Raw genomic sequence first — 23,134 nt, forward strand, 5'->3', positions numbered from 1 at the left:
ACAGAGTTCAAGTCACCATTCAATTTGACCAAAGGAGCTATTTTGGGAAGATGCGAAGAGGCCGAAGTAGTTATTAACTGTGAACAGCTCCAGGAACACGTTTCATCTAGTAATGCTGATCTTTCAAATAACATCACGGCATGGACGCTAGAGGAAGCCTATCAGAGTAAGGCAAAACAACTGCTCCTAAAGTACGCGAACATATTTGACCAGGATGGTTCCAAACCAGGCCGCACCAATGTTGTGAAACATCAAATTGACACGGTAGATGCGAGGCCGATCCGTCAAGCTCCACGTAGTGTTCCACTGGCGAAGCGGGAAGTTGTGAGTCAAATCATACAAGAAATGAGCGACAGCGGCATCATCGAACCATCAGCTAGTCCATGGAGCTCACCGGTAGTACTTGTAAAGAAGAAGGATGGAAAAATGAGGTTTTGCGTGGACTACCGAGAGTTGAATGACGTTACGAAAAAGGATAGCTACCCATTGCCAAGAATTGACGACACTCTCGACTCGCTATCTGGTACGAAATGGTTTTCCACACTGGACTTGAAAAGCGGCTACTGGCAAGTTGAAGTGAAGGAGGAAGATAAAGAGAAAACAGCCTTCAGTATGGGTGATGGTCTTTGGCAATTTACAGTGATGCCTTTTGGACTTTGTAATGCACCAGCTACTTTTGAGAGACTCATGGACCAGGTACTGAAAGGACTACATTGGAAAACATGCTTGGTGTACCTGGACGACATCATGGTATTGGGCAAGAATTTTGATGAACATCTTAAGAACTTGGAGGAAGTTTTCCAGAGAATAGCTGGCGCTGGTCTGAAGTTAAGTCCCAAAAAGTGTGCGCTGTTTAAAAAGGAAGTAAATTATTTGGGTCACAAGGTAACGACAGAGGGCATCTGCACTGCGAACGAAAAGATAGAGGCTGTAAAGGATTGGCCAATACCACAGAACCTACATGAATTGAGAAATTTTCTTGGGCTGTGTACATATTACCGCAGATTTGTACCAAATTTTTCCAGCGTAGCACATAACCTCCATGAGCTTACAAGAAAAAATAAAGCGTTTGTGCACTGCCCTAATCTTAGCATATCCGATTCCAGGAGCAACATTTATTCTAGATACAGATGCGAGTGGATATGCTATAGGAGGCGCTTTATCACAACTGGTCGATGGACAGGAAAAGGTAGTTGCATATTACAGCCGTTCGATTGGAAAACCAGAGAGGAACTACTGCGTTACGCGGAGAGAGCTGTTGGCATTGGTAGAGTGCATTAAACATTTTCACAAATACCTCTACGGCCAGCGATTCCGTGTCAGGACAGATCACGCAGCGTTGAAATGGCTTCTGAAGTTCCGTAATCCGGAAGGACAATTGGCACGGTGGATCGAGCTACTACAAAGCTATGAATTTTCCATTGAGCATCGAAAAGGTAGTACCCATGGAAATGCTGATGCAATGTCACGAAGACCATGTAGTTTGGAATGCAAGCACTGTTCAAAGGCCGAGGCTAAAGAAGACATTATAGATGTCCGGCTAATGACTATAACGTGTACGGATGAATGGGACAAGGAACAACTAAGGAAGTGTCAGCTAGAAGATACAGATCTGTCACATGTTATGCAAGGGCTAGAACGAAACGAAAGACCAAGCAGAGAGGAGATGTCAGCATAGAGTCCCATTGCGAAGTCATATTGGGCACAGTGGAACAGTTTAGAATTGATATCCGGTTGCTTGCATCAAGTATGGGAGAGTGAGGATGGTCAATGCAAGAAGAAACTGATAGTTGTTCCCAGGAAGAGGATTCCTGACGTGCTCAGCGAGCTGCACAATGGTCCAAATGGAGGTCATCTTGGAATCACGAAGACACTCGAGAAAATTAATCAGAGATTCTATTGGGTTGGTTGCCGTCAGTCGGTCACCGAGTGGATTGCCGATTGCGAGGTATTCAACAGAGCGAAAGGGCCCAAAACCCGAAGTCAGGGCCAGATGAAGCAGTATATTTCAGGTGCACCCTTTGAAAGGATCGCCATGAATGTCGCTGGTCCATTTCCTACTAACAACCGCGGAAACAAATACGTACTGGTGGTTATGGATTATTTCAGTAAATGGCCAGAGGTATACCCAATCCCAAACCAAGAAGCAGAAAAAGTAGCAGAAGTGGTTAAAAACGAATGGGTTGCAAGGTATGGTGTACCAATGGAGTTACATTCTGACCAAGGCAGGAATTTTGAATCAGCTGTGTTCCAAGAAATATGCAAGAAGTTGGGCATTCGAAAAACACGGACAACTGCATTGCATCCTCAGTCCGATGGTATGGTGGAACGTTTCAATAGAACATTGCAGGAGCATTTAAGGAAAGTAGTAGACAAGTACCATAAGGACTGGGATACACACATATCATTATTCTTGATGGCCTACCGATCGGCAGTACATGGCACAACTGGCCAAACTCCCGCAAAGTTAATTTTTGGCAATGACCTTCGACTGCCAGCTGATTTGAAGTATGGGATAGATGCCGATGCGGAGAGGAATGTCAAGAAATCCACTGATGTCTTGGAAGAAGAGCTGAGAGAGATACACGATCTGGTAAGGCAACGAGCAAAAATTATGAGTGACAAGATGAAAGCGAGGTACGATAAAGCAATTAATTCGGAAGGGTTTCAGGAAGGAGATTTGGTCCTGCTATACAACCCACAACGAAAAAAAGGTGTGTCCCTGAAATTGCAATGTAACTGTGAAGGCCCATACAAAGTTGTAAAACGGATCAACGATGTAGTGTACCGCATACAAACCACTACCAAACCACGAACCAAAATGAAAGTGGTTCATTTGGAAAGATTAGCAGCGTTTAGATCAAGAGATTTGTCTGATCGGGACAATCAGACTTAGGTGGAGGGCAGTGTAACGGATATTAGCATCACTAAACTATACCATCACTAAGGCCATGCTAAGCAGTATTTACGTCAATAATCAAATCAAGTATACACATATATAAGGCAGGCGAGAGAGATGTCACACACAGATGCATTTACTTATACGCCTATGTGTACTCGAGAGACTGTAAACTACAAACATTCACATCAATAATTCAATCATTATGTATCTACATAAACGAATAAATAATTGCGTCTAAACATATGTACGTATACGAGCAGCGGAGCGGCAATGCACAAACACATGCATATATCTTATCTGAGCTGTCACAAGAAAGGGCAATAATTTGTGCACGTAGTTGTGGCTGGGGATTTTGTAGCCGAAACTAACTAGTAAGTTCTGGAATGGAAAAGCCTAGAAGTATGCAATTAGAAATCAAAAAGTATAAAAGGCGCGACAGTAAAGGCGAATAGTTTGAGTTTGATTTGAGCTGTCAAGCAGTTTTGATTAAGACGATATCTAGCGAGCAATAGAAGTATTATTTTGAAAGTCAATCAGTTTGGTTATTGAGCAAGCTATTCGTTGCACAGTTTGAGTGTTATTGTGAAATACTTGAATAAAGGCCATTTTGCATTATTACATATTGGAGTTATTTATTCAACAGTTTAGTGGTTCGAACTTAGTAGAAGGGCAAATAAGAGGGTTTGCATCAAATTTGTTACACTGGTTTATTAAAGAAAGTCACTGATGAAGGACGTGAATATTGCTTCCTTTCAAATATTGATAGTCTGGGTGCTACTGTGGTTTTAGCTATCCTCAATAAATTGGTGGGTGAGGAACGTTCTGCAGATCCCATTGAATTTGTGAAGGAAGTTACAGACAAAACACGTGCTGATGTTAAGGGTGGTACTCTCATTAGCGTCGAAAATAAACTACATTTACTGGGATTGCACAATTGCCAGAAGAACATGTTGCTGAATTCAAATCGGTGAAAAAAAAAAAATTCAAATTTTTCCATACCAATAATATTTGGGGGAATTTGAATGCTATTGAGCGTGTACTCCGCGCACGCACACTCAACATGGGAATCATTGTAAACAAAAAACAATGGAAAATGGCGTAATGGTGATACAATTAGGAACCGCCGTTGGTGCCCCTATGAAATATGTTGATGGAGCGATTGGTATTAATGTGCCATGTACACGTTTGTCAGTCCATGTCTACCTGCTGTCGACGCCCCCTTGGAGGACGACGTTAAAGATCCAATGGAACATCAACTAAAGGTAGTTATGGAAATGAAGTCTTGAGGAATGACGTTTTAAAGTTAACTGTTTTCGATTACAGCTTCTTAAAGGATCTCCGAACAAACTCAAATGGACTTTCATTCACCCTTGAGGAAACCGGAAAAGGTGTAACGGGACTAAAATATCGAACCTCAGGGGTAAGAATAATTTTGGTAATTTTTTTTTTTAACCGTTATTGTTAACCGCAATGTCGATTTCCCTTGAATATCTTTCCCATTGTGACCGCAAGCTTATCCGGTTACAGTGCCCTTGATACTTACGCCCTTATGCTCAGATTAAAGGTTCCACCTTATTTTGTCATAAAAAATAGCTTGCTTTTGTTTTCGAAGGCGCTAGAAAAGGGTCGCTTGGACAAGGGTGGATAGTATGTTTATTCATACTCCTATTCTGCGCAAATATATAATGTCGGTAGGCCACGATTGTTTCAGTTGGTGCCTTATTTTTTCGATTGTGGCCGAGTCCAACTTTACATTGTCTTAAATCGCATATTCCGGCCTTGACTTTTATTCTGATATTTCGGAAAGCTCTTTGCCGTTTAAGTATTCATCGAAGTGTTGCAGATAAACGTGACTGTAGAATATTCGGAATAGGTTCGTCTGATACTACCTCGCGAAGTCCGAACGTGCTCAATGAGTGCATTTCGTTATGGCATAGACGTTATTTACTAATGTCATTTTTACGAGAATCGACTGACTAGGCGAATTGTTGACGTGGAGTAATGAATGTTAACTTAGGTGTCGGATGGTATAGGTGTCTGTACTTTTCATAAAATTACTTATATCCATCCACAGTAAATTCATCATAAAAGCAAGAAATGTTCTAAGCGATGACACAGTTCCGTACTTATCAGCAATTCGTAAACTGAATGATTTGTATACTAATTATGTTGGCCGAGGGCGTTTACGTTCTGTGATCCTCGCTCTGGGTGAGCGAGTGAACTTGGGTTGATTTGCTGGGAATTAAGAAGGATAATGGGCTGAAAGCCCTTAGGTTCTGGGGCAGATCGGTTCGCCGTTCTGCGGTAGGCCTTTATGATTTCCTCGTTACGGGATAACGAGTGAATGGGATGGTTTCTTGTGTCCTCGCTCGGGGCGAGCGAGTGAATTCGGGGATTTTCTGGTGTCCTCGCTCTGGGTGTGCGAGTGACTTGTGGGGTTTTCTGTTCAGGGGCCCCTCGGTTAGTATTGTTAAAGCACATAGAAAAAAATGTTTTTTTTGTCTGCGAGCTTTTGGTAAGCTCTCCCGCGTCCTCGTGTGTCTCGCTCCCTTTCCCCATTGCCCACCAGTAGTCAGGTTTAGGATTCCCCCCGGTAGACACGGCACGAGACCGGGGGTAAAGAATAAAAGAAATAAGATGTAGGATCGCCCTCCGGTAGACTCGCACCTTCACGAGACCAGGGGGTTGATTGTAATTAGGGCCTCGGGAGAGACACAAGCTTAGGGATAGCGTGGCATCACGGCGCGTGGTTGAACGCGTCTTTGTGTCCCGCTCTCCCTTTCCCCATTGCCATCGCGTAGTACGTTTTAGGATTCCCCTCCGGTAGACTCGCACCATCACGAGACCGGGGGGTTGATTATAATATATGGCTCGGGAGAAACGCAGGCTTAGGGATAGAGAGACACGAAGACGCGGGTTCCTTAATAGGCTTTCTATGCTATTACCAACCGTGGGCCTCTGATTTTAGGTAGTCGAGGGAAATAGGATTTTGGTGTTTGGGGTTGTGGAAGGCGGGATTTGGCCCCTTACATTTAATCCTTGTCGTGGGACGGAAGGAGTACCAATTTCGTAATTGGTCTGGTGGTTTGTCCCCTTGCCGTATCTAGTTCGACGACTCGAACTCGGTTATCGGGGCCATAGTGAAGATTGGCTACCCTACCTAGTCTCCATGTCTCCATTCGTTGGGGGGTACATTATCCTCCTTAATGACGTCTAGGTCCCCCGGTTTGAGATTTGATTGTGGATGCTTCCACTTAACGCGCTTCTGCAATTCGGTGAGATACTCAGTCTTCCACCGTTTGCAGAAGGTTTGATGCAGCGCCTTAAGTTTCTCCCATCGATTGGCGAGTGAAGCGTGATTCTCGCTGACGTCGATCTCGGGTGGTGCTAATAGATGCCCTCCAACGAGGAAATGTCCTGGCGTAAGTGGCTCCAAGTTAGACGGCTCGTTGGAGGAGGGGCTTAACGGTCGAGAATTGAGACAGGACTCGATTCGACAAAGCAGGGTGCTGAACTCTTCAAGGGTAAATTTGTGATCCAAAGCTATCTTTTTGAAGTGGTTCTTGAAGCTTTTGACCCCTGCCTCCCATAGCCCACCCATGTGAGGAGCTCCTGGTGGTATGAAATGCAATGTCAAATTTTGGTGACTGTACTTGGATAGAGTTTGGTTGCGTGCGTCCGCCAGGAAAGCTTTGAGTTCCGAGCGGAGAGCTCTGGAGGCTCCGACAAACTTGGTTCCGTTGTCGGAGTAGATGTTCTTTGGACATCTTCGCCGAGCAACAAACCTATCGAAAGCTGCCAGGAATGCGGCAGTGCTGAGGTTACTAGTGGCTTCCAGATGAATCGCTCGTGTGGAAAAACACACGAAAAGGCAGACATAGCCTTTGGATAGTCGACACCCTCTACCGCGGTAACTTTTGATGTCGAAGGGTCCAGCCAAGTCGACTCCAGTATTCGTGAATGCACGGCTGAAGGTCGTGCGTTCGCGAGGGAGAATACCCATAAGTTGGGTCTGAGCACGCTTTCGGTGTATAGTGCAAACTTTGCAATTGTGAATTGTTGCCCTAATCATGGTTTTGATGTTAGGTATCCAATATTGGGTGCGTATCAGACTTAACATGAGTTGGTTTTCCCCATGCAGACTTTGTTGATGAAACATTAGGACTTTCAAACGGGATAACCGGCAGTTGTATGGGAGGAGGATTGGGTGGCGTTCATTAAAACTAAGTCCTTTGACGCCTCGAGTCGCCCTCCTACCCGAATGATGCCATGTTGGTCTAGATAGGGATTAAGTGAGAGTATTGCACTTTTCCCTGCAATTGGTTTTCCGGCCTGTAGATCATTATATTCGGAACTATAGTGTTGTTTCTGATAGATTTTAATTAAGAGTTGGGTTACTGATTTGATCTCATCTGGAGAGATTAAAGGTGACTCGACCTGATATGATTTTTTTGTTTTGGGGTGAGTTCTTCGGTAGAACCTCATAACGTAGGAGAGCACCCGTAAAGCCCTAGGTAGGTCTGAAAAGCGTTGGAGAACATAGGTAGTATTTACTGTTGTTGTTGAGCAGGTCTTCGCCCTCTTTTCCTCTACGGAGGTGATGTAGTCACTTTCTTGTGCTGGCCATTGGGAAGTGTCTTCTTGCAGCCATGAAGGTCCCTGCCACCACAACGAATTGTTGACCTATTCAGACGCAGGTGATCCTCTGCTACCTAAATCTGCTGGGTTTGATTCTGAATTTACGTGCAACCAGTCCTTATTTCCGACCATGTCGATGATCTTGGTGATCCGATGTGCGACGAAAGTGGACAAGGAACAAGGCGGTTTCCTTATCCATGCGAGGACGATAGTTGAATCCGTCCAAAGGTGCACTTTCACTGGTCCCAACTTGAGGTTCCTGAAAATTGATTCGGTGATTTCCGCTAACAGCACGGCTCCGCAAAGTTCCAATCGTGGAAGAGAAAGAGTTTTCACTGGGGCTACTCGGGTTTTGGCTAGAAGCAGGTTTGTCCAGATGTCATTATCCGTTTTCACGCGCATCTAAACGGCTGCTGCATAAGCCTTCTCGGATGTGTCACAAAATCCATGGATCTCGATGTCGGTTCCTGGTGAAAAGTTGACCCATCTAGGTATCCCGATTTTATCGATTTCATGGTATTGGAAGGTGAAGGTTTTCCATCGTTCCAGCGTACTGGTAGATACTAGTTCGTCCCAAGCGGTGCCTTCCAACCAAATACTCTGCATGAGTATTTTTGCCACAATGACCATTGGTGCCAGCCATCCCAAGGGATCGAAAAGTTTGGCGATTGCTGATAGTATCGCTCTCTTCGTAATGTTTTCCGGGTTGTCCAGCGTCCCTGCTTTAAAATAAAATAAATCGGAGAGGGCATTCCATCGAATTCCTAATGCTTTAACTGAACTGGTATCTTCGAATGCCAGGAAGTTTTCACTGAGCAGGTCTGCTTTGGGGATGTCCCTTAGAATGTCCTCTGAATTGGATGTCCAGTTGCGAAGTGGAAAGCCCGCTGAATTTAGGACTTGACGAATTTCATCTCTGGCTTTAATGGTCGATGTGATCGTATGTCCACCCGCTAAGACGTCACCTACATACATGTATTCTCGCAGTATGCTAGCCGCTGTGTGGTGTGAATTTGATACGTCGTCTGCCAGTTGTAGGAGCGTTCTTATCGCGAGATATGGAGCGCAATTCACTCCGAAGGTAACCGTTTTTAATTCGTAAAGACTAATAGGGTCATTCGGGGAAGTTCGATACACAATGCGTTGAAATTTGGTGTGATTTTCGTTCAACCAAATTTGTCAATACATCTTTTCGATATCGCTATTGAATACGAAACGGTATAGTCTCCATCGTAATATAAGGATGGGTAGATCGGCTTGTAGAACTGGGCCTGGGAGGAGAATATCGTTTAAGCTGTTACCGTTGGCAGTAGGGCTCGAAGCGTTAAATACTACGCGTACCTTGGTGGTTGTACTTTCTGCTTTTACAACGGCGTGGTGAGGCAGGAAGTAATGATCCGAATCGTCTGATGGTATATTATTTTTCAATTTTCTCATATGTCCGAGCGTTTCATATTCTGACAACACTCGAACATATTCTTTATCTAAATCTGGGTTTTTTATTAGCCGCCCCTCATTCCGGAAGAATTGAGAGCATGCGCGTTTCAGGGACGGTCCTAAATTAATGTTATTAGGGTAATCCTACCTGAATGGTAGTGATACGGTGTATCTTCCATCTTCATCACGTTTCGTTGATTCCTTAAATAATTGTTCGTAGTACCCTTCCTCTTCATATAATGTGAAGCAGGGATCCACTGGTGAACGTAATTCGATGTTGGATGCTTCTTTCACCTGAGCTGACACCGCATTTGTGATGCCTGAAACATGGGCATGCATTTTCCTCGCTGGAAAATTGATTCTGCGTTTCAGTCTTTCAGTTATAAAGGAACATTCAGACCCAGAATCAATTAATGTCCGCGCGGAGAAGTCGGTACCATTATGGTGAATGTGTACGCGAGCAGTTCCTAATAGCACACCTGTGCTGGAATTGGCACGGCAGGATTTGACATTCTGGTTCGTAGAGGAAGGTGGTTGTCCCGATTCCTGTCTTTTCCGTGCCTGTACCGAAGTTGATGGGGTATTATCCGCATCTTTGAAAGGGTTGCGCACCGCCGGTTGCTGAAGTGTGTCCGCATGCAGGAGCGTGTGGTGACGAGAGTGGCATTTGGAACAGTTGTACGAACTGGTGCACCTCGTCACTGTGTGTCCTGGGGATAAACAATTCAGGCAGCCATTTGTGGATTTGATGAATTTAATCCTTTCTACTGGGTTTAAATCGCAAAAACGTGAACAGTTGCGTAATCTGTACTCCGTAGATTTGCACATTTTACACATTGATTTTGTTGTTTGCTTGGTTACTTTTGTTTGAAAAGCACCAAGTCTTTTTGTAGGGGTTTCTGTCGACTGGCGCGACGCGTTTGATTTTTGCACTTTAGAAGTGGCATTCCCTGTAAAACCAGACACTGTTTCAAGTGTCTGAAAACGATTTGACAATAATTTGTCCATATCCTCCCACTTGGATATATCCGTTTTGTGGTCAATGCTCTGCTCCCATAGAGCCAACGTATTTTCGGGTAATTTTGTCGAGCATAAATATGTGATGATCGCATCCCAATTTGAAACATCAATCTGATGGGTTTTTAAGGATGCTAAACAATTATTTATGTCGCTCTGTAAGCTTTTGATTGAGCTGCCGCACTCGCTATCTATCTTTTTTAGATTAAACAAAATTTTTAGTTGTGAGTTCACGAGAATCCGCTTATCCTCGTATCTCTCACATAGGTTTTTCCAGGCTGTTTCGAAGCCTTCATTTGTCAAGGGACATTTCTTGACGATGTCCTTTGCCTCACCTTGAGTTTTTTGATTGAGGTGGAACAGCTTTTCTACTGAGCTTAGGCGACTGTTGTTTTTGTAGATGGCTATGAACACCTCAGTATCGCAAGCTGGCAGTATCTCCTTCAGGTCGAACCTGACTATCTCTTTCCTGCTTCAATTTGGCTTGAAGTTCAGCCATGTTCGACATGCAACGCAAGAATACGGCATATACCGCTTTATGCTTGATCTTGACCGCTGCAATTTTCTTTGCGTCGAGCGTGTCAGAGCCAAGCAACTCCTCTAGGGCGTTTTCTGCTTTTTCCCACTTAGCTTGCAACTCTTTTTGCTGTATTGCAAGAGTGTGTACTGTGTGCAGAGCCGCATTGATATCATTAAAATCGGCCTCGAATTCGATTATTCGATCGGCCAGTCTAATGTAGGAGTCCATGTTCATGGTTGAAAAGTGAAGAGCGAATTAACCAAGGGATATAAAACTTGAAAACCTGAGCGAATCACCCAACCAACAACTATTAAAATTACGCAAAATTGATTTCTTACTTTTAGTTTGTTTATTTTTGTCTGACTTTGCAGATAATTTGTGCCTTAAAACAAGGAGCAGGGGGAATCGACACCAATGTGTATTGTGCGAAGTAAAGGGGTCACTCGCCACTTCAATCGTCAATTTTTGTATAAAAAATAAGTGCGCGCGTTGATATAAAAACTCGACGAAAAGTGTAAAAATGTGTAATAAATCGTGTGCGAAAAACGAGGAAACTGTGTAACAAAATTTTTTTAGGAAACTAGTGAACTTAACGTGATGCAAAAAGAAATTTTAAAATTGCGACAATCGAATGGCGTGAAATTTTAGTGAAAGTGAGGTTATGTGCATCTCTTCCTTGTGCTGTGTCCGGAGAGCCTTACCGCCGGTGGGGGGACAGGCCAGATAGTCACAAGGAATCTTAACCACATTAATTATCCGCGTTTGCACGTATTTTCTTTTTGGCACTACACAGTTTTTTCACACTTTTCGCGGTTAATTACAATCACGTATGGCACTTTAAATTGATCTTTCGCACTTTTTATTTATTATTTTTTAACCAAAAAAAATGTGGCAAGAAATATTGCACTTACTTTGAAATTTTTTGGTGATTCTTATACTGGCGCTGATGTGGCAAGATGACTTGATGTGTTGCAGTGGCTTTCGCTTGCTCAGTCTTTTGCACGCTGGTGTTAAATAATAGACTTTTTGTTGGTTGTGGCAAATCCTTTTCCGGATAAATTTTTGTGACAATTTCTTTGATTTGTGCGGTCAGCTATGATCTTTTCTTGTGGACTGTAATTTATATCGCTGTGGTTCCTTTTTCGGGGACCAAATGTTCGGCCGGGGTGCGTCTAATCCTGAGTAGGTGGGCGCACCGGGGTCGATCTCAATAAGCGGGAGTATGTGCAAAAAGACAAGAGAAGACGAGAATTTCTCGTTATAAAGGATGATCTTTATTCAGTAGAGATAAATAGCTAGGGTACAATATTACCTGAATATAAAACGGCAGAGATCGTTGGCGGCAGATGCGTTTGGTACGGCTGTTGAAATCAAAGAGGCCGGTTGTATTGAAAGCTACATCCGTTGACCCGCAAAATCCTCCATTTTGGAGGGGAAAGGCACCCACACATCAACCCCGACATGCATATGCATGAGTGCTGACAAAAAGCACACATACACGTGCATGTACATGCATCCACATGCATGTGGCGGTGATGGTGTGGGTGGTTATAAATTAAAACGAGTATCGAGTATCGATTTGCAGAGTTGCATTGGGGGGATCGCAATCAGATACCGAAAAGTTAGGCATCCTGCCTAAACACTGGAAAAAAGTCAAAACTAAATTTGCCCGTAATGCTCCTCTTGCAAGATCTATGCGCGAATTTAATATTCTATCTCAGAGTATTTCCCTTGATTTTTCCTTGGGTAAACAAGCTTTTTTTTGAATATTTTACTCTATTATTTTAAGTAGGTATGTTTCATTTTGTAACCTACACCATTGTTATTAGTCTGTAAGAAATGTTCTTTCATAGAAAGTATTGAATAAATATAAATATAAATAAATACAGTCGGAAAAATAAACACAAATACTCAACGAAAATGTATAGAAGACATGTTATGCACATCTCGCCCAAAAAAACCAGCGACTACCTCCTAGAAAACATCGAGCAAATGGCTGCGAGTAACGAGTGACGTCTCTTATCATAATTTATCCTCGTTGGTATTTTAATGTAACAAATTAATAAAAGAATGTTTTGACTTTGGAAGTCTGATCAGTATTCATTTTATTAAAGAAATTTATTACTATTTATACAGAAGTTCTTAACCTATGCATATATACATACATACATTAATATTTACATACTAAAGGTGCATGACTCAATAGTGAGGAATGCTTGTCAGCAAATTATTGACCTACATATTGTCAATATGATTCCCGCATGAGCAGTTCGGTGTGACGCATTAATGCATTAGGTGACTTAGCGAAAGCGAATGAACTTATGGTAGTTACCTGGGTCAAGGAACGAGCGTTTGTAATGTTAAGCGTGTTTGAAATGGGGTGAATTCCACGCGATACTACACCATCGGCCTTTTAAGTGAGCGTATATAATTTTATGCTTAATTATAGACGGTCATTCCAATGTCACTGTGATAAGTGTGCCGTGTTGTTTCATTTTTCGTTGAATGACCCAGTCAACTTAGTTTGTTACCAAATAATTTCTTGCATTCAGTTGCAATTTATGTCATAGTGGTAACTTGATATTATAAGTTTATATGTTTTCTTTTTGCTTTTATTCGTTTGCATTTGCTTTCCATCCCATGCCCGTACGCTCATGCTAGCTTTTTCATAATAAGCTGACTTTTTCTATTTTTTTCTGTGAATTAATGGTAACTGGATACCAATATGAATTGTTTGCTTTTGTTTATTGACGAGTAAATTGGAATACTATTGTTGAAACTGCTTTTTTTTTTTTTTTGTTGTTAAATTAACGTGAGTCATTGGCATATTTTATATTGGGTAAGCCTATTCTTATGGACTATTATTTCCTTATTTTGTAGGTAGGTTAAAAGTAGAAATGTTTCCTATTTCTATTTTCTAATCTATTTAGAATGAAATATATGTTTCTATTAGTAAAAATAATTTTCTTAAAATTATGACCTCTCCAAAACTGGGTTTCCTAACTGAAGCATCTCATATTTATATCTATTTCTTTAATAATTTCTATTAAATAACATCTTTTCGTTGTTATTTCATTTCATTAGGGTTACATTAAACTTGGTAAAAAAAAATCTGTTGCTAATTATACGGAATTCTATAATATGAAATATGTCACTAATTAATAATGCAGTAATTTAGTAGCTGTGATTGACGGAAGAGCAAGGTAGTTTATATTAGTGGTAGTAGTTTAGCTGGTTAGCGGAAGGGGGTACAGTGGATGCAAAATTTATTCGATCTTTTAATTTATTTTTCATATTTTTCCAGCGATTTATTTGATCTTATTTGTTATGCGATTTCTGCGGCGGCCACCAAGACAGAAACGTCATGAAATTATGAATAATTATTTTTATATTTCCGGGATTGTCACATGCACAACCTCTTTGGTTAGTGCAATTATTTGATCTTAGAGAACTTGGGTACCAATTATTATTTTATAAATTCGCCTACTGCAGTAAATATTCAATTCTTAATCATCAATTTGTCCCTCAGGACAACTGTGTTTTTTCTTATAAATTTCAAGTCCTGCATTGCCGGCATTTCTTCTGTGCCTGGTCGAATATTGTCCTAAGTCAATAACTCCCTCAACAATCTGGTCGCTTGAAAATTTTTCTACGCTAACATTTTTCTATCCCAAGATGAAAATGAGCGCGACTAGTATTTTATTGCAAATTTATATAGCGCTTCATATATATATAGGTTCTCTTTGTGACTTTTCTTCATTTTTGTTGTTAATATTGGCTGGTTGTGAAAAAAAAATTTTTTTTTTTATATGTCCACTGACGCAAATTTTACTAGGGCTGTTTTATAAATCTTTTCCTTTGACAGCCTTCAATGATGTTATTTTGATAACTTCCATGGAAACTACTACTGTGAGGTATGCAAATTATTGATTTGCATTAACTTTGGGCAGGTCTAATGAAGCTGCCTTTAATGTCGTTTGCAACATTTTGAGGGTTACTCCTTAAAGGTTTATTTATTTATTTTTAACTATTTGTTGCTCTTCCTCAGCTTTGAGTTTGATTTTGAGTAAAAAGTGCTAAAGTGGATGTTTGTAAATTGGGTGGAAAAAAATTTTAGATACGGTCTTGAACGGGTTTTAGATGTCTGTACTTATGCTTCATATATTTCTTTAGTATTGTGGCTATTGTAATGATCAATAGCTCGATTATACAAAGCAAAACGGCTAGCCAAATATTTGGAATGTTTGGTGTAATTCCTGTCTCTGGTTCAGCTGGTGGTTCATACTTTATTAGTCTATTCTCTGGTACTTCAGAATTTTCTTTCCCTAATTCATATCCGGCTATCGCTATCAGGATGCCGTGGGCAATCTTTGTACATCAAGCCATGTTGAATTTTTCCTATAATTATGTTTCCTGCTTCTGTGTGAAAAAAAAATTTTGGTTTTATTCTTTATCATTTTTTTTTTCATTTTCTTATTTAATTAGGCTTGTTATTATTTAGAAAAAAAACCTTTTACATTTCTAATTCAGATATTTAAAATTTTCTTATATAATTTTCAAAATATTAATTTTACAAAGTATTTAAAAAAACTTATTGATATGTTATTTTTTTCTTTTTGTTTACTTAATTTTACAAAATAATTAACATTTTTCCTTAAATTTTAGAAATAGTAGTTTTTTTTTCAATTTACAAATTATTTTAAAAATTTATTTTTATGCCATTTTGCTATTTTTCTTTATTTAATTAACATTATAGAAAATTTGTTTCTAAAATTTTTGATTTTCTTAAAAAAAGTTTTTAGATTTAATATTTTTGACATTTTTCTTAAAATTGAAATTTATAAATTTTTTTATTTTTTTTGTTGAATTTACTTTACAAAGTATTGTTTAAAATTGAATTTTATGCTTTGTTATTTTTCTATGCTGTTATTTTAAATGCTGTCATTTAAATCCGCTTATTCCACTTCCTTATGCGTTTATTGAAATAATTGCTAGTAAACCGCTGCTAGTCAGGATGTTTTACGTCTGTTGTCGGTCTTTATCCAGGCTAACATTGCCTTGTGTTTTTAACTATTGCCATGAAATATTTAATTATCGCCAAATGATCAAATAATGCCTTGTGTGTTTAACTATCGCCATAAAATATTTAATTATCGCCAAATGATCAAATAATGCCTTGTGACAAAATTTTCCTTTTTTGTCTTTAATCCTCGGTCTTGTTAGTAATCCTTATAGGATTTTTATTGTTTAATAATCCTTTTTAGGATTATTTAAGTACTTTACTAACTTTTAAGGCTGGCAGGATCTTTTTCAGTCAGATCGTTTTTAGCAGTTGTGCTGATTTTACCTAAACTGGCAGGATCTTTCCATTCAGATCGTTTTTAGCAGTTGTGCTGATTTGATTTGAACTGGCAGAATCGCCATGTAATGTAACAAATTAATAGAAGAATGTTTTGACTTTGGAAGTCTGATCAGTATTCATTTTATTAAAGAAATTCATTACTATTTATACAGAAGTTCTTAACCTATGCATATATACATACTTACATTAATATTTACATACTAAAGGTGCATGACTCAATAGTGAGGAATGCTTGTCAGCAAATTATTGACCTACATATTGTCAATATGATTCCCGCATGAGCAGTTCGGTATGACGCATTGTAGGGTTCTTATTATTTTTATTTAACTTTGTATTTTAGTTACTTTGAACTCTTTAATTTTCAAATGCATTATCAATATTTTAATTTTCTGATTTATCGACCTTTTCTTCTTAACTTTCCAGTTTGCTGGCTCGAGGTCTATGTTTTTCTTGCAAAAACTAATAAAACACAAGTTTTTCGTTCTGCCAATATATTTCAAATTACCGTCGGTAATCGTCTTCAGGACAAACTAATAACAACATAAAGCATTAATATAATAAATAATTATCCCTACAACAAATTTATTCATATATGTACATACATTTATTTACACGTTTGTACTGCTTAACGTGGAGTATAATACTAATCAAAAAAGAGTTAGTGAAGTTTTAATAGAAAGACACATTCAAAGCTTGACAAAATCTTAAATGATTCTGAACTGGGTGATCGCAAGCCCTCTGAATTTTATCGGTCATTAATTTTGTTAGCCGGTTCAAATTTTAGTGAAAATATTTTAAAGAGAATTTGGTTGAGAAAACTTCCCAAAAATCTAAATGCAATTTTGGCTAGCTCAAGTTCTAATAATATTAATGAATTAGTAAAATTAGCGGATAACATTTTTGAAGTTATGAATAAAAAAGAAGTTTTCTCAGTAAATACAATATCAGATACAAAAGCTCAAAATTCAGTTATTGAAAATCTAGTTAAAACCACTTCTTTAATGTGTGAAAGTTTTCAGAAACTTTCTTTGGAGTTAGCAGAAATTAAAACAGAAGTGTATCGGAATAAATCTAGGTCGCGTTCTAATTCTAGGAATAATTTTAGAAAACCTTTTAGGCATCGTTCTAACTCGCGTAATAATCCAAATTGGTTGTGTAGATTTCACTACAAATTTGGAAATAATGCTAGAAGTTGTGAACAACCTTGTTCTTATAACAAAAACAAAGATTCAACAAACTAAATTCTTCCGTTGTTGCAGCGACGAACAGCGGAAATTTAGAATTTTCGACGCGTCGCTTAAACAAACAAATTTTTTTAATTGAGAGTGGAGCAGAACTTTCGGTATTACCGCGTCTAAATTTCCTCATACGAAACGTTTAGACATAATTCTCACTGCAGCTAATGGCTCAACAATTGCCACTTACGGGAAAAGGCTTTTATACGTAAATTTTGGTTTAAGACGTGACGTGAATTTCCCTTTACATTTTTGATTGCAGATATAGCCAAGCCAATAATTGGCGCTGATTTTCTTTGTAAATATGGTATTATTATATACATTAAACATAAACGTTTAGTAGATTTATTAACCAATATCTCAGTTAATACGGTATCCTACTTTTGTGATATTCCATTGCCGAAATTATTTGTAGTTGACAATAAATTTACAAAATTATTAAAAGAGTTTCCGTCACTTATTTCAGAGCCAGATTATACTAAACCTGTTAAACATACAACAATACATCGACTTGTAACAGAAGGTAGTCTTCCATTTTCTAAGCCCAGACGTTTAGATCCGGTAAAATACAAAGTCGCGAAAACGGAGTTTGATTTCTTAGTTAAAACAGGCATTTGTCGGCCTTCAAATTCTTCAGTAGCATCACCACTTCACCTTGTACCTAAAAAAGAGTTGAATGATTGGCGTCCATGTGGTGATTTTAGAAGATTAAATATTGTACCTGTTCCCGATCGTTATCCCTTACCTCACATTCAGGATTTTAATATGAACCTTCATAATAAAAATATATTTTCAAAATTAGATTTAGTTAGGGCATATCACCAAATTCCTATGGCTGAAGAAGATATTTATAAAACTGCTATTACAACTCCTTTCGGTATGTTTGAATTCATGAGAATGTCTTTCGGACTTAGAAATTCTGCACAAACCTTTCAAAGATTCATAAATGAGGTAGTAGATGACTTAGATTTTGTATATGCTTACATCGACGACTTACTTATTGCAAGTAAAGACGAAGAACAACATTTGAAAGATTTACGTATCCTTTTTCAACGCCTTACAGAGTACGGTTTAAACATTAAACCAAGTAAATGTACTTTTGGTGTAACAAATATAGATTTTTTAGGACATAACATTTCTGGAACAGGTAATCGACCTTCCACTGAAAAGGTATCAGCTATTCGCAATTTCGGACGTTCAAAATCAGTTAAGCAGGCACAGAAATTTATTGGTATGGTAAATTATTATCATAGATACATTCCAAAACTAGCAGAATTTACAAACAAAATTTATGATCTAATTAACAAAGTAAGTAAGAAACGTGATAAAACTTTCGTATGGGACGAGACTTCGAATGAAGCTTTTGAATGCATTAAAGATAAATTTGCATCTACGATATTGTTAAATCATTTTAACAAAGATGCTAAATTATCTTTAGCAGTAGATGCATCTAACACAGCGATTATACAACAAAATTACAATAGTAAAATTTAACCCATTGCATTCTTTTCTAAAAAACTTTCTCCAACTGAAATTAAATATAGTGATTTTGATAGGGAGTTATTGGCGATTTACTTAAATATAAAACATTTTAGATATCTTTTGGAAGGACGACAATTTACAGTTTATACGGACCATAAACCTTTGACCACTGCTTTAAATTCAAAAACAGAACGAAGTCCTAGACAAACGAGACACTTGGAATTTATAGCACAATTTACTGATGACATACAATACATTAAAGGAGAATCCAATGTTGTAGCAGATACGCTATCTTGAGCTTTTGAGGTTAATGCAATAAATAATGCAGAACTGAATTTTAAAATTTTACAAACTGAACAACAAAAAGATGATGACTTAAATCAACTTGTATCTGATTCTCAATATCTAAATTTAAAACTAATTAGTATTCCCATTTTAAATTTTAATATTTGGTGTGAAATTTCAGGAGAAACTCCTAGGCCATTTGTACCGAGTAATTTGCGAAAGACAGTATTTGATATTTTACATGGAATAGCACATCCGGGTACAAGAGCTACACGACGGCATAGTTAGAAAATATTATTGGCCTAATATGAATAAGGATATTAATATTTGGTCAATAGAGTGTCTTAATTGTCAAAAATCTAAGGTTTATCGTCATACAAAATCCCCTGTTGTCAAAATTCAAATTCCTAAGAATAGATTTGAACACATCCATTTAGATATAGTTGGACCATTACCTATTTCAAAAGGACATCGCTATATTTTAACGATTATTGAAAGATTTACCCGTTGGCCTGAGGCATATGCATTAAAAGATATTTCAGCAACTACAATTGCAAATAAGTTTTTTAGAGAATATATTTCTCGGTTTGGAGTTCCGTTAAAGATAACAACTGATCAAGGTAGCCAATTTACATCGAAATTGTTTTCAGAGTTAACTAAATTACTTGATAGTCACCAAATTACAACATCCGCATATCACACTCAAGGAAATGGTATGGTTGAAAGGATTCATAGACAATTAAAGACTACTATAATAGCTAGAGAGGACACAAATAATTGGTATGACGAGTTACCGGTTTGCGATCTATTTACAAAGAAGATATTTCGGCTACACCAGCGGAAATGGTGTTCGGTCAGAATTTACGTTTACCAGGGAAACTTGTTTTGTCATCAGCTAAAAATTTCTCAACATCTGAAATTTTAAGTAATTTACGTGAACATTTTCGAAATGTTAGATCAAATTTAAGTCATCATAAAGATTCTGACACTGGAATTTACGTTCCGAAAACTTGTAAATTTGCATTTGTTCGAGTCATTAATAAGCATTCATTACAACAACCATATGAAGGACATTACAAAATTCTGGAAAAAGGCCAAAAATGTTTTAAACTTGAAATAGATAATTATATTAAAACTATTTCTATTGATAGATTAAAACCTGAAATAATTGAAACAACAGACACATATAACACCAAGAATTTACATAAAAAGAGAGTTACGTTCAATTTGTTTAATGATACATTTTCTTGAAGGGGGAGTAATGTAGGGTTCTTATTATTTTTATTTAACTTTGTATTTTAGTTACTTTGAACTTTGCAATTTTCAAATGTATTATCAATATTTTAATTTTCAATATTGATTTTTCAATTTTAAAAACATTTTGATTATTGTGAAAAATAAAAAATAAAATAGACGCATACATTTAGGCGTATTAATAAAATATAGTTTAAAGTTTAAAACGTGGTTTCAATCTCCACACGCATTAATGCATTAGTTGACTTAGTGGAAGGGAATGAACTTATGGTAGTTACCTGGGTCAATGAACGAGCGTTTGTAATGTTAAGCGTGTTTGAAATGGCGTGAATTCCACGCGATACTACAGTATCTCGACGACGCCCATATCGATGTGAGCAACTTTCAGTGAAAGCAAAAAGGACGACGTCATTAGTGAGTTTGATTTAAGCCACAAGACGTTGCAGATCGAAAACAGGAAGAAATTGGTTTCGATTATTCTTGCAGTCTTATTTTGTTGTCGACAAAGAAAAGCGCCTTAAGGTCGTCGGTGATGGTCTTGTATCCATGGAGATGCCGGAAGAGAATGACGGAAATTTTAGAGCTCTTCTACGTTAGAGTACGGGGATGATTTTTTTCGAAACCACTTGCTAACAGCTGAAGCTAATGCGGCATATATAATCTTGTAGACACATAATGAAATCATTGATGCTAGGCGGGACATAACTACAAATGGTTTAGTTAATTGTGTAAATGAGACGAGGTGTTTTGCAGTCAGAGCTGACGAAACGACTGATAGAAGTGGGATAGAACAATTTTCTATTGGAGTTCGGTATGCCCAAAAAGTTGCAGGAAAACACGTCTTACGAGAAGATTTCCTGTGTTTTGTACCCGTAGAGGATGTAACAGGTGCAGGGCTGGCCAATGCTCTGTAACAAACTTTGAAAAAACTTGGTACCGAGATTCAGTGCATGAAAAGGCAAGGTGAGCTAGTAGTTTAGTATACTAGGATCTTATATTTGTAAGTTGAGGAATTGCGAAATAAATCACTAACAATTTTCTTACGCAAACACAATTAGAATCTGGCTAGTTATCACGCATGTGACATTGCACTGATTCGCAACTGCTTGGGGGCGGTCAAAACAGTTGGAAATTGCAACAAAGCTGGAAATTAAAGCAACACATATTCGAATAGGAAACTGGTGCCAAGCAGACTTGTCTTTTCAGAGTTTGCGAAACGCGTTGGATCGAACACCTTGCATAACTCCACCTGTTTTACGATAGCATTGAATTCATCGAATCCGCTATAGACGAACTGAAAGGAAAATCTTATGGAGTGCGACACACATTGCTCAATCGATTGGTACCTCTACGAGCAGACTTCAGAAAAATCTAAACAATTTTGGTGGAGGTGCTGCAGAGTACTATATACGATCAGTCTACATCCCATTATTCTTGGACAAGTACCCTGACGAGCTCGAATCGAGATTTTTAAAACAACGACATCTTCTTTCCAAAATACAAAATGTTATCCTAGAAAAATGTGTAGAGATCGATGAAGCTGAAATAGACAGGACCATCACTGCTTATATGTAAGGAAGTATGGCCGAGGGAATTTACTGGAATTTCTGAAATAAAACAAAATCTCATTTTAAAATGTGGAGACGGAATCTATGCAGCTTCCATTTAGTAGTTGAAAATTATACAGTATATATTATATGTATTATTAATTAATATGTGTATTGTTACAGATTTTACATGAAAATTCCTTTAAGGGAGCAACCAAAAACATTTTTAAAAGCTCTCGATCTGTGTGGTGTGCATTTCTACAAACACATTTACCGGCTCCTTCAAATCAGTGCTACACTTCCAGTCACAGTAGCTTCAATTGAACGGTCATTTTCAACTCTGCGCAGATTGAAGACATATTTGCATAACAAGACTGGAGAGGAACGACTCAATTGGCTAGCGTTACTTAATATTCATCGGTATATTCCATTGACTTGGGACCAAGTTCTAGATATTTTTTCGAAAAAATACATTACTAGACATTACTTTGTGAATGCTCAACTGTTTTGATAACTTTACATTTTGAGTGATCATGGCGTGATATGTGGCTATTCAGTTGACGTTGGTCTATATCTTGATTTAGAAGTACACTCGAGACTTAGAACTCTTTCTTTGTGACACCCATCATTTATTGAATAAAAGAATTCCTTTTTACGAAAGACTATGTATGTATGTCAATAAGAATAATATCGAAGATTGTTGTACTTCGCAGTATTAAACGAAGCTATGATTATTGTAGTCTGTAGAACTGCTATATTTTTTCGATTTTCTATATCCGTTTCATTAATGGGGAGGGCTTTTATTAAGTAGTATTAGTATAATGGGCTCACATTTTATTACCTGGAAAGATTTTTTTTTAATAATTATCTCTTTCTTTTCAGGGGGAATCAAATGAAGCGCGAATAGCTGTGGCCAATCAAAGAGCTCACCAGTTGCTTAAGTAATTCATTTTCACTAAATTCACCTTACATATTTCTACATATCATAAATATTGTACATACACATAGATATGACGTTGGATAACAATTTATAGTAAGAAATTTGTAAGGAGGTGTAAATATATGAAAAGAAATTGTTAGCGTTGGTTGTTAAATGCATTCAAATAAAAAAGCTTATTTATTTGTCAAAGTAGGCAAAAGCGTGTATAAATAAGCATTTCCAATAAAATGCTCGTATTTAATTAACTAATAAATATTATTGTTGAAATCTTTCCATAGCAAAAAATATTTGTTTGTAACGTTGTTGCAATAATAACAAGTCAGAATAGCTGCAATTAATTGAGCTAAACAATAATCTGATAAAATTTCATTTCTGCATAATCAGTTGTATAATATATTAGGGCTTTATTAGGTGTAAAATTATATCAGTTGACATACACTGTTATATGAATGTACCTAGTAATATTCCTGATAAACTAAACTATCGATCAGCTGATTTACTGTCAAAAAAATTTG

At 37.9% G+C, this 23,134-nt stretch overlaps 1 protein-coding gene across 3 annotated transcripts in view; it reads left to right on the plus strand.

The window, feature by feature from the left end:
- Snap25 (Synaptosomal-associated protein 25kDa) overlaps positions 1-22,832 on the plus strand; it is a 1,254,720-nt gene extending 1,231,888 nt beyond the window's left edge. For all 3 annotated transcript variants that reach the window (XM_067769106.1, XM_067769109.1, XM_067769100.1), the window contains one exon: positions 22,562-22,832. In XM_067769106.1, the coding sequence (XP_067625207.1) occupies positions 22,562-22,624 (63 nt within the window). In that variant the 3' untranslated portion in view covers positions 22,625-22,832. The remainder of the gene's footprint in view (positions 1-22,561) is intronic.
- Positions 22,833-23,134: the final 302 nt, after the last annotated feature.

Source organism: Eurosta solidaginis, chromosome 1, assembly GCF_040869045.1.
Source record: "Eurosta solidaginis isolate ZX-2024a chromosome 1, ASM4086904v1, whole genome shotgun sequence".
Classification (NCBI taxonomy): Eukaryota; Metazoa; Arthropoda; class Insecta; order Diptera; family Tephritidae; genus Eurosta; species Eurosta solidaginis.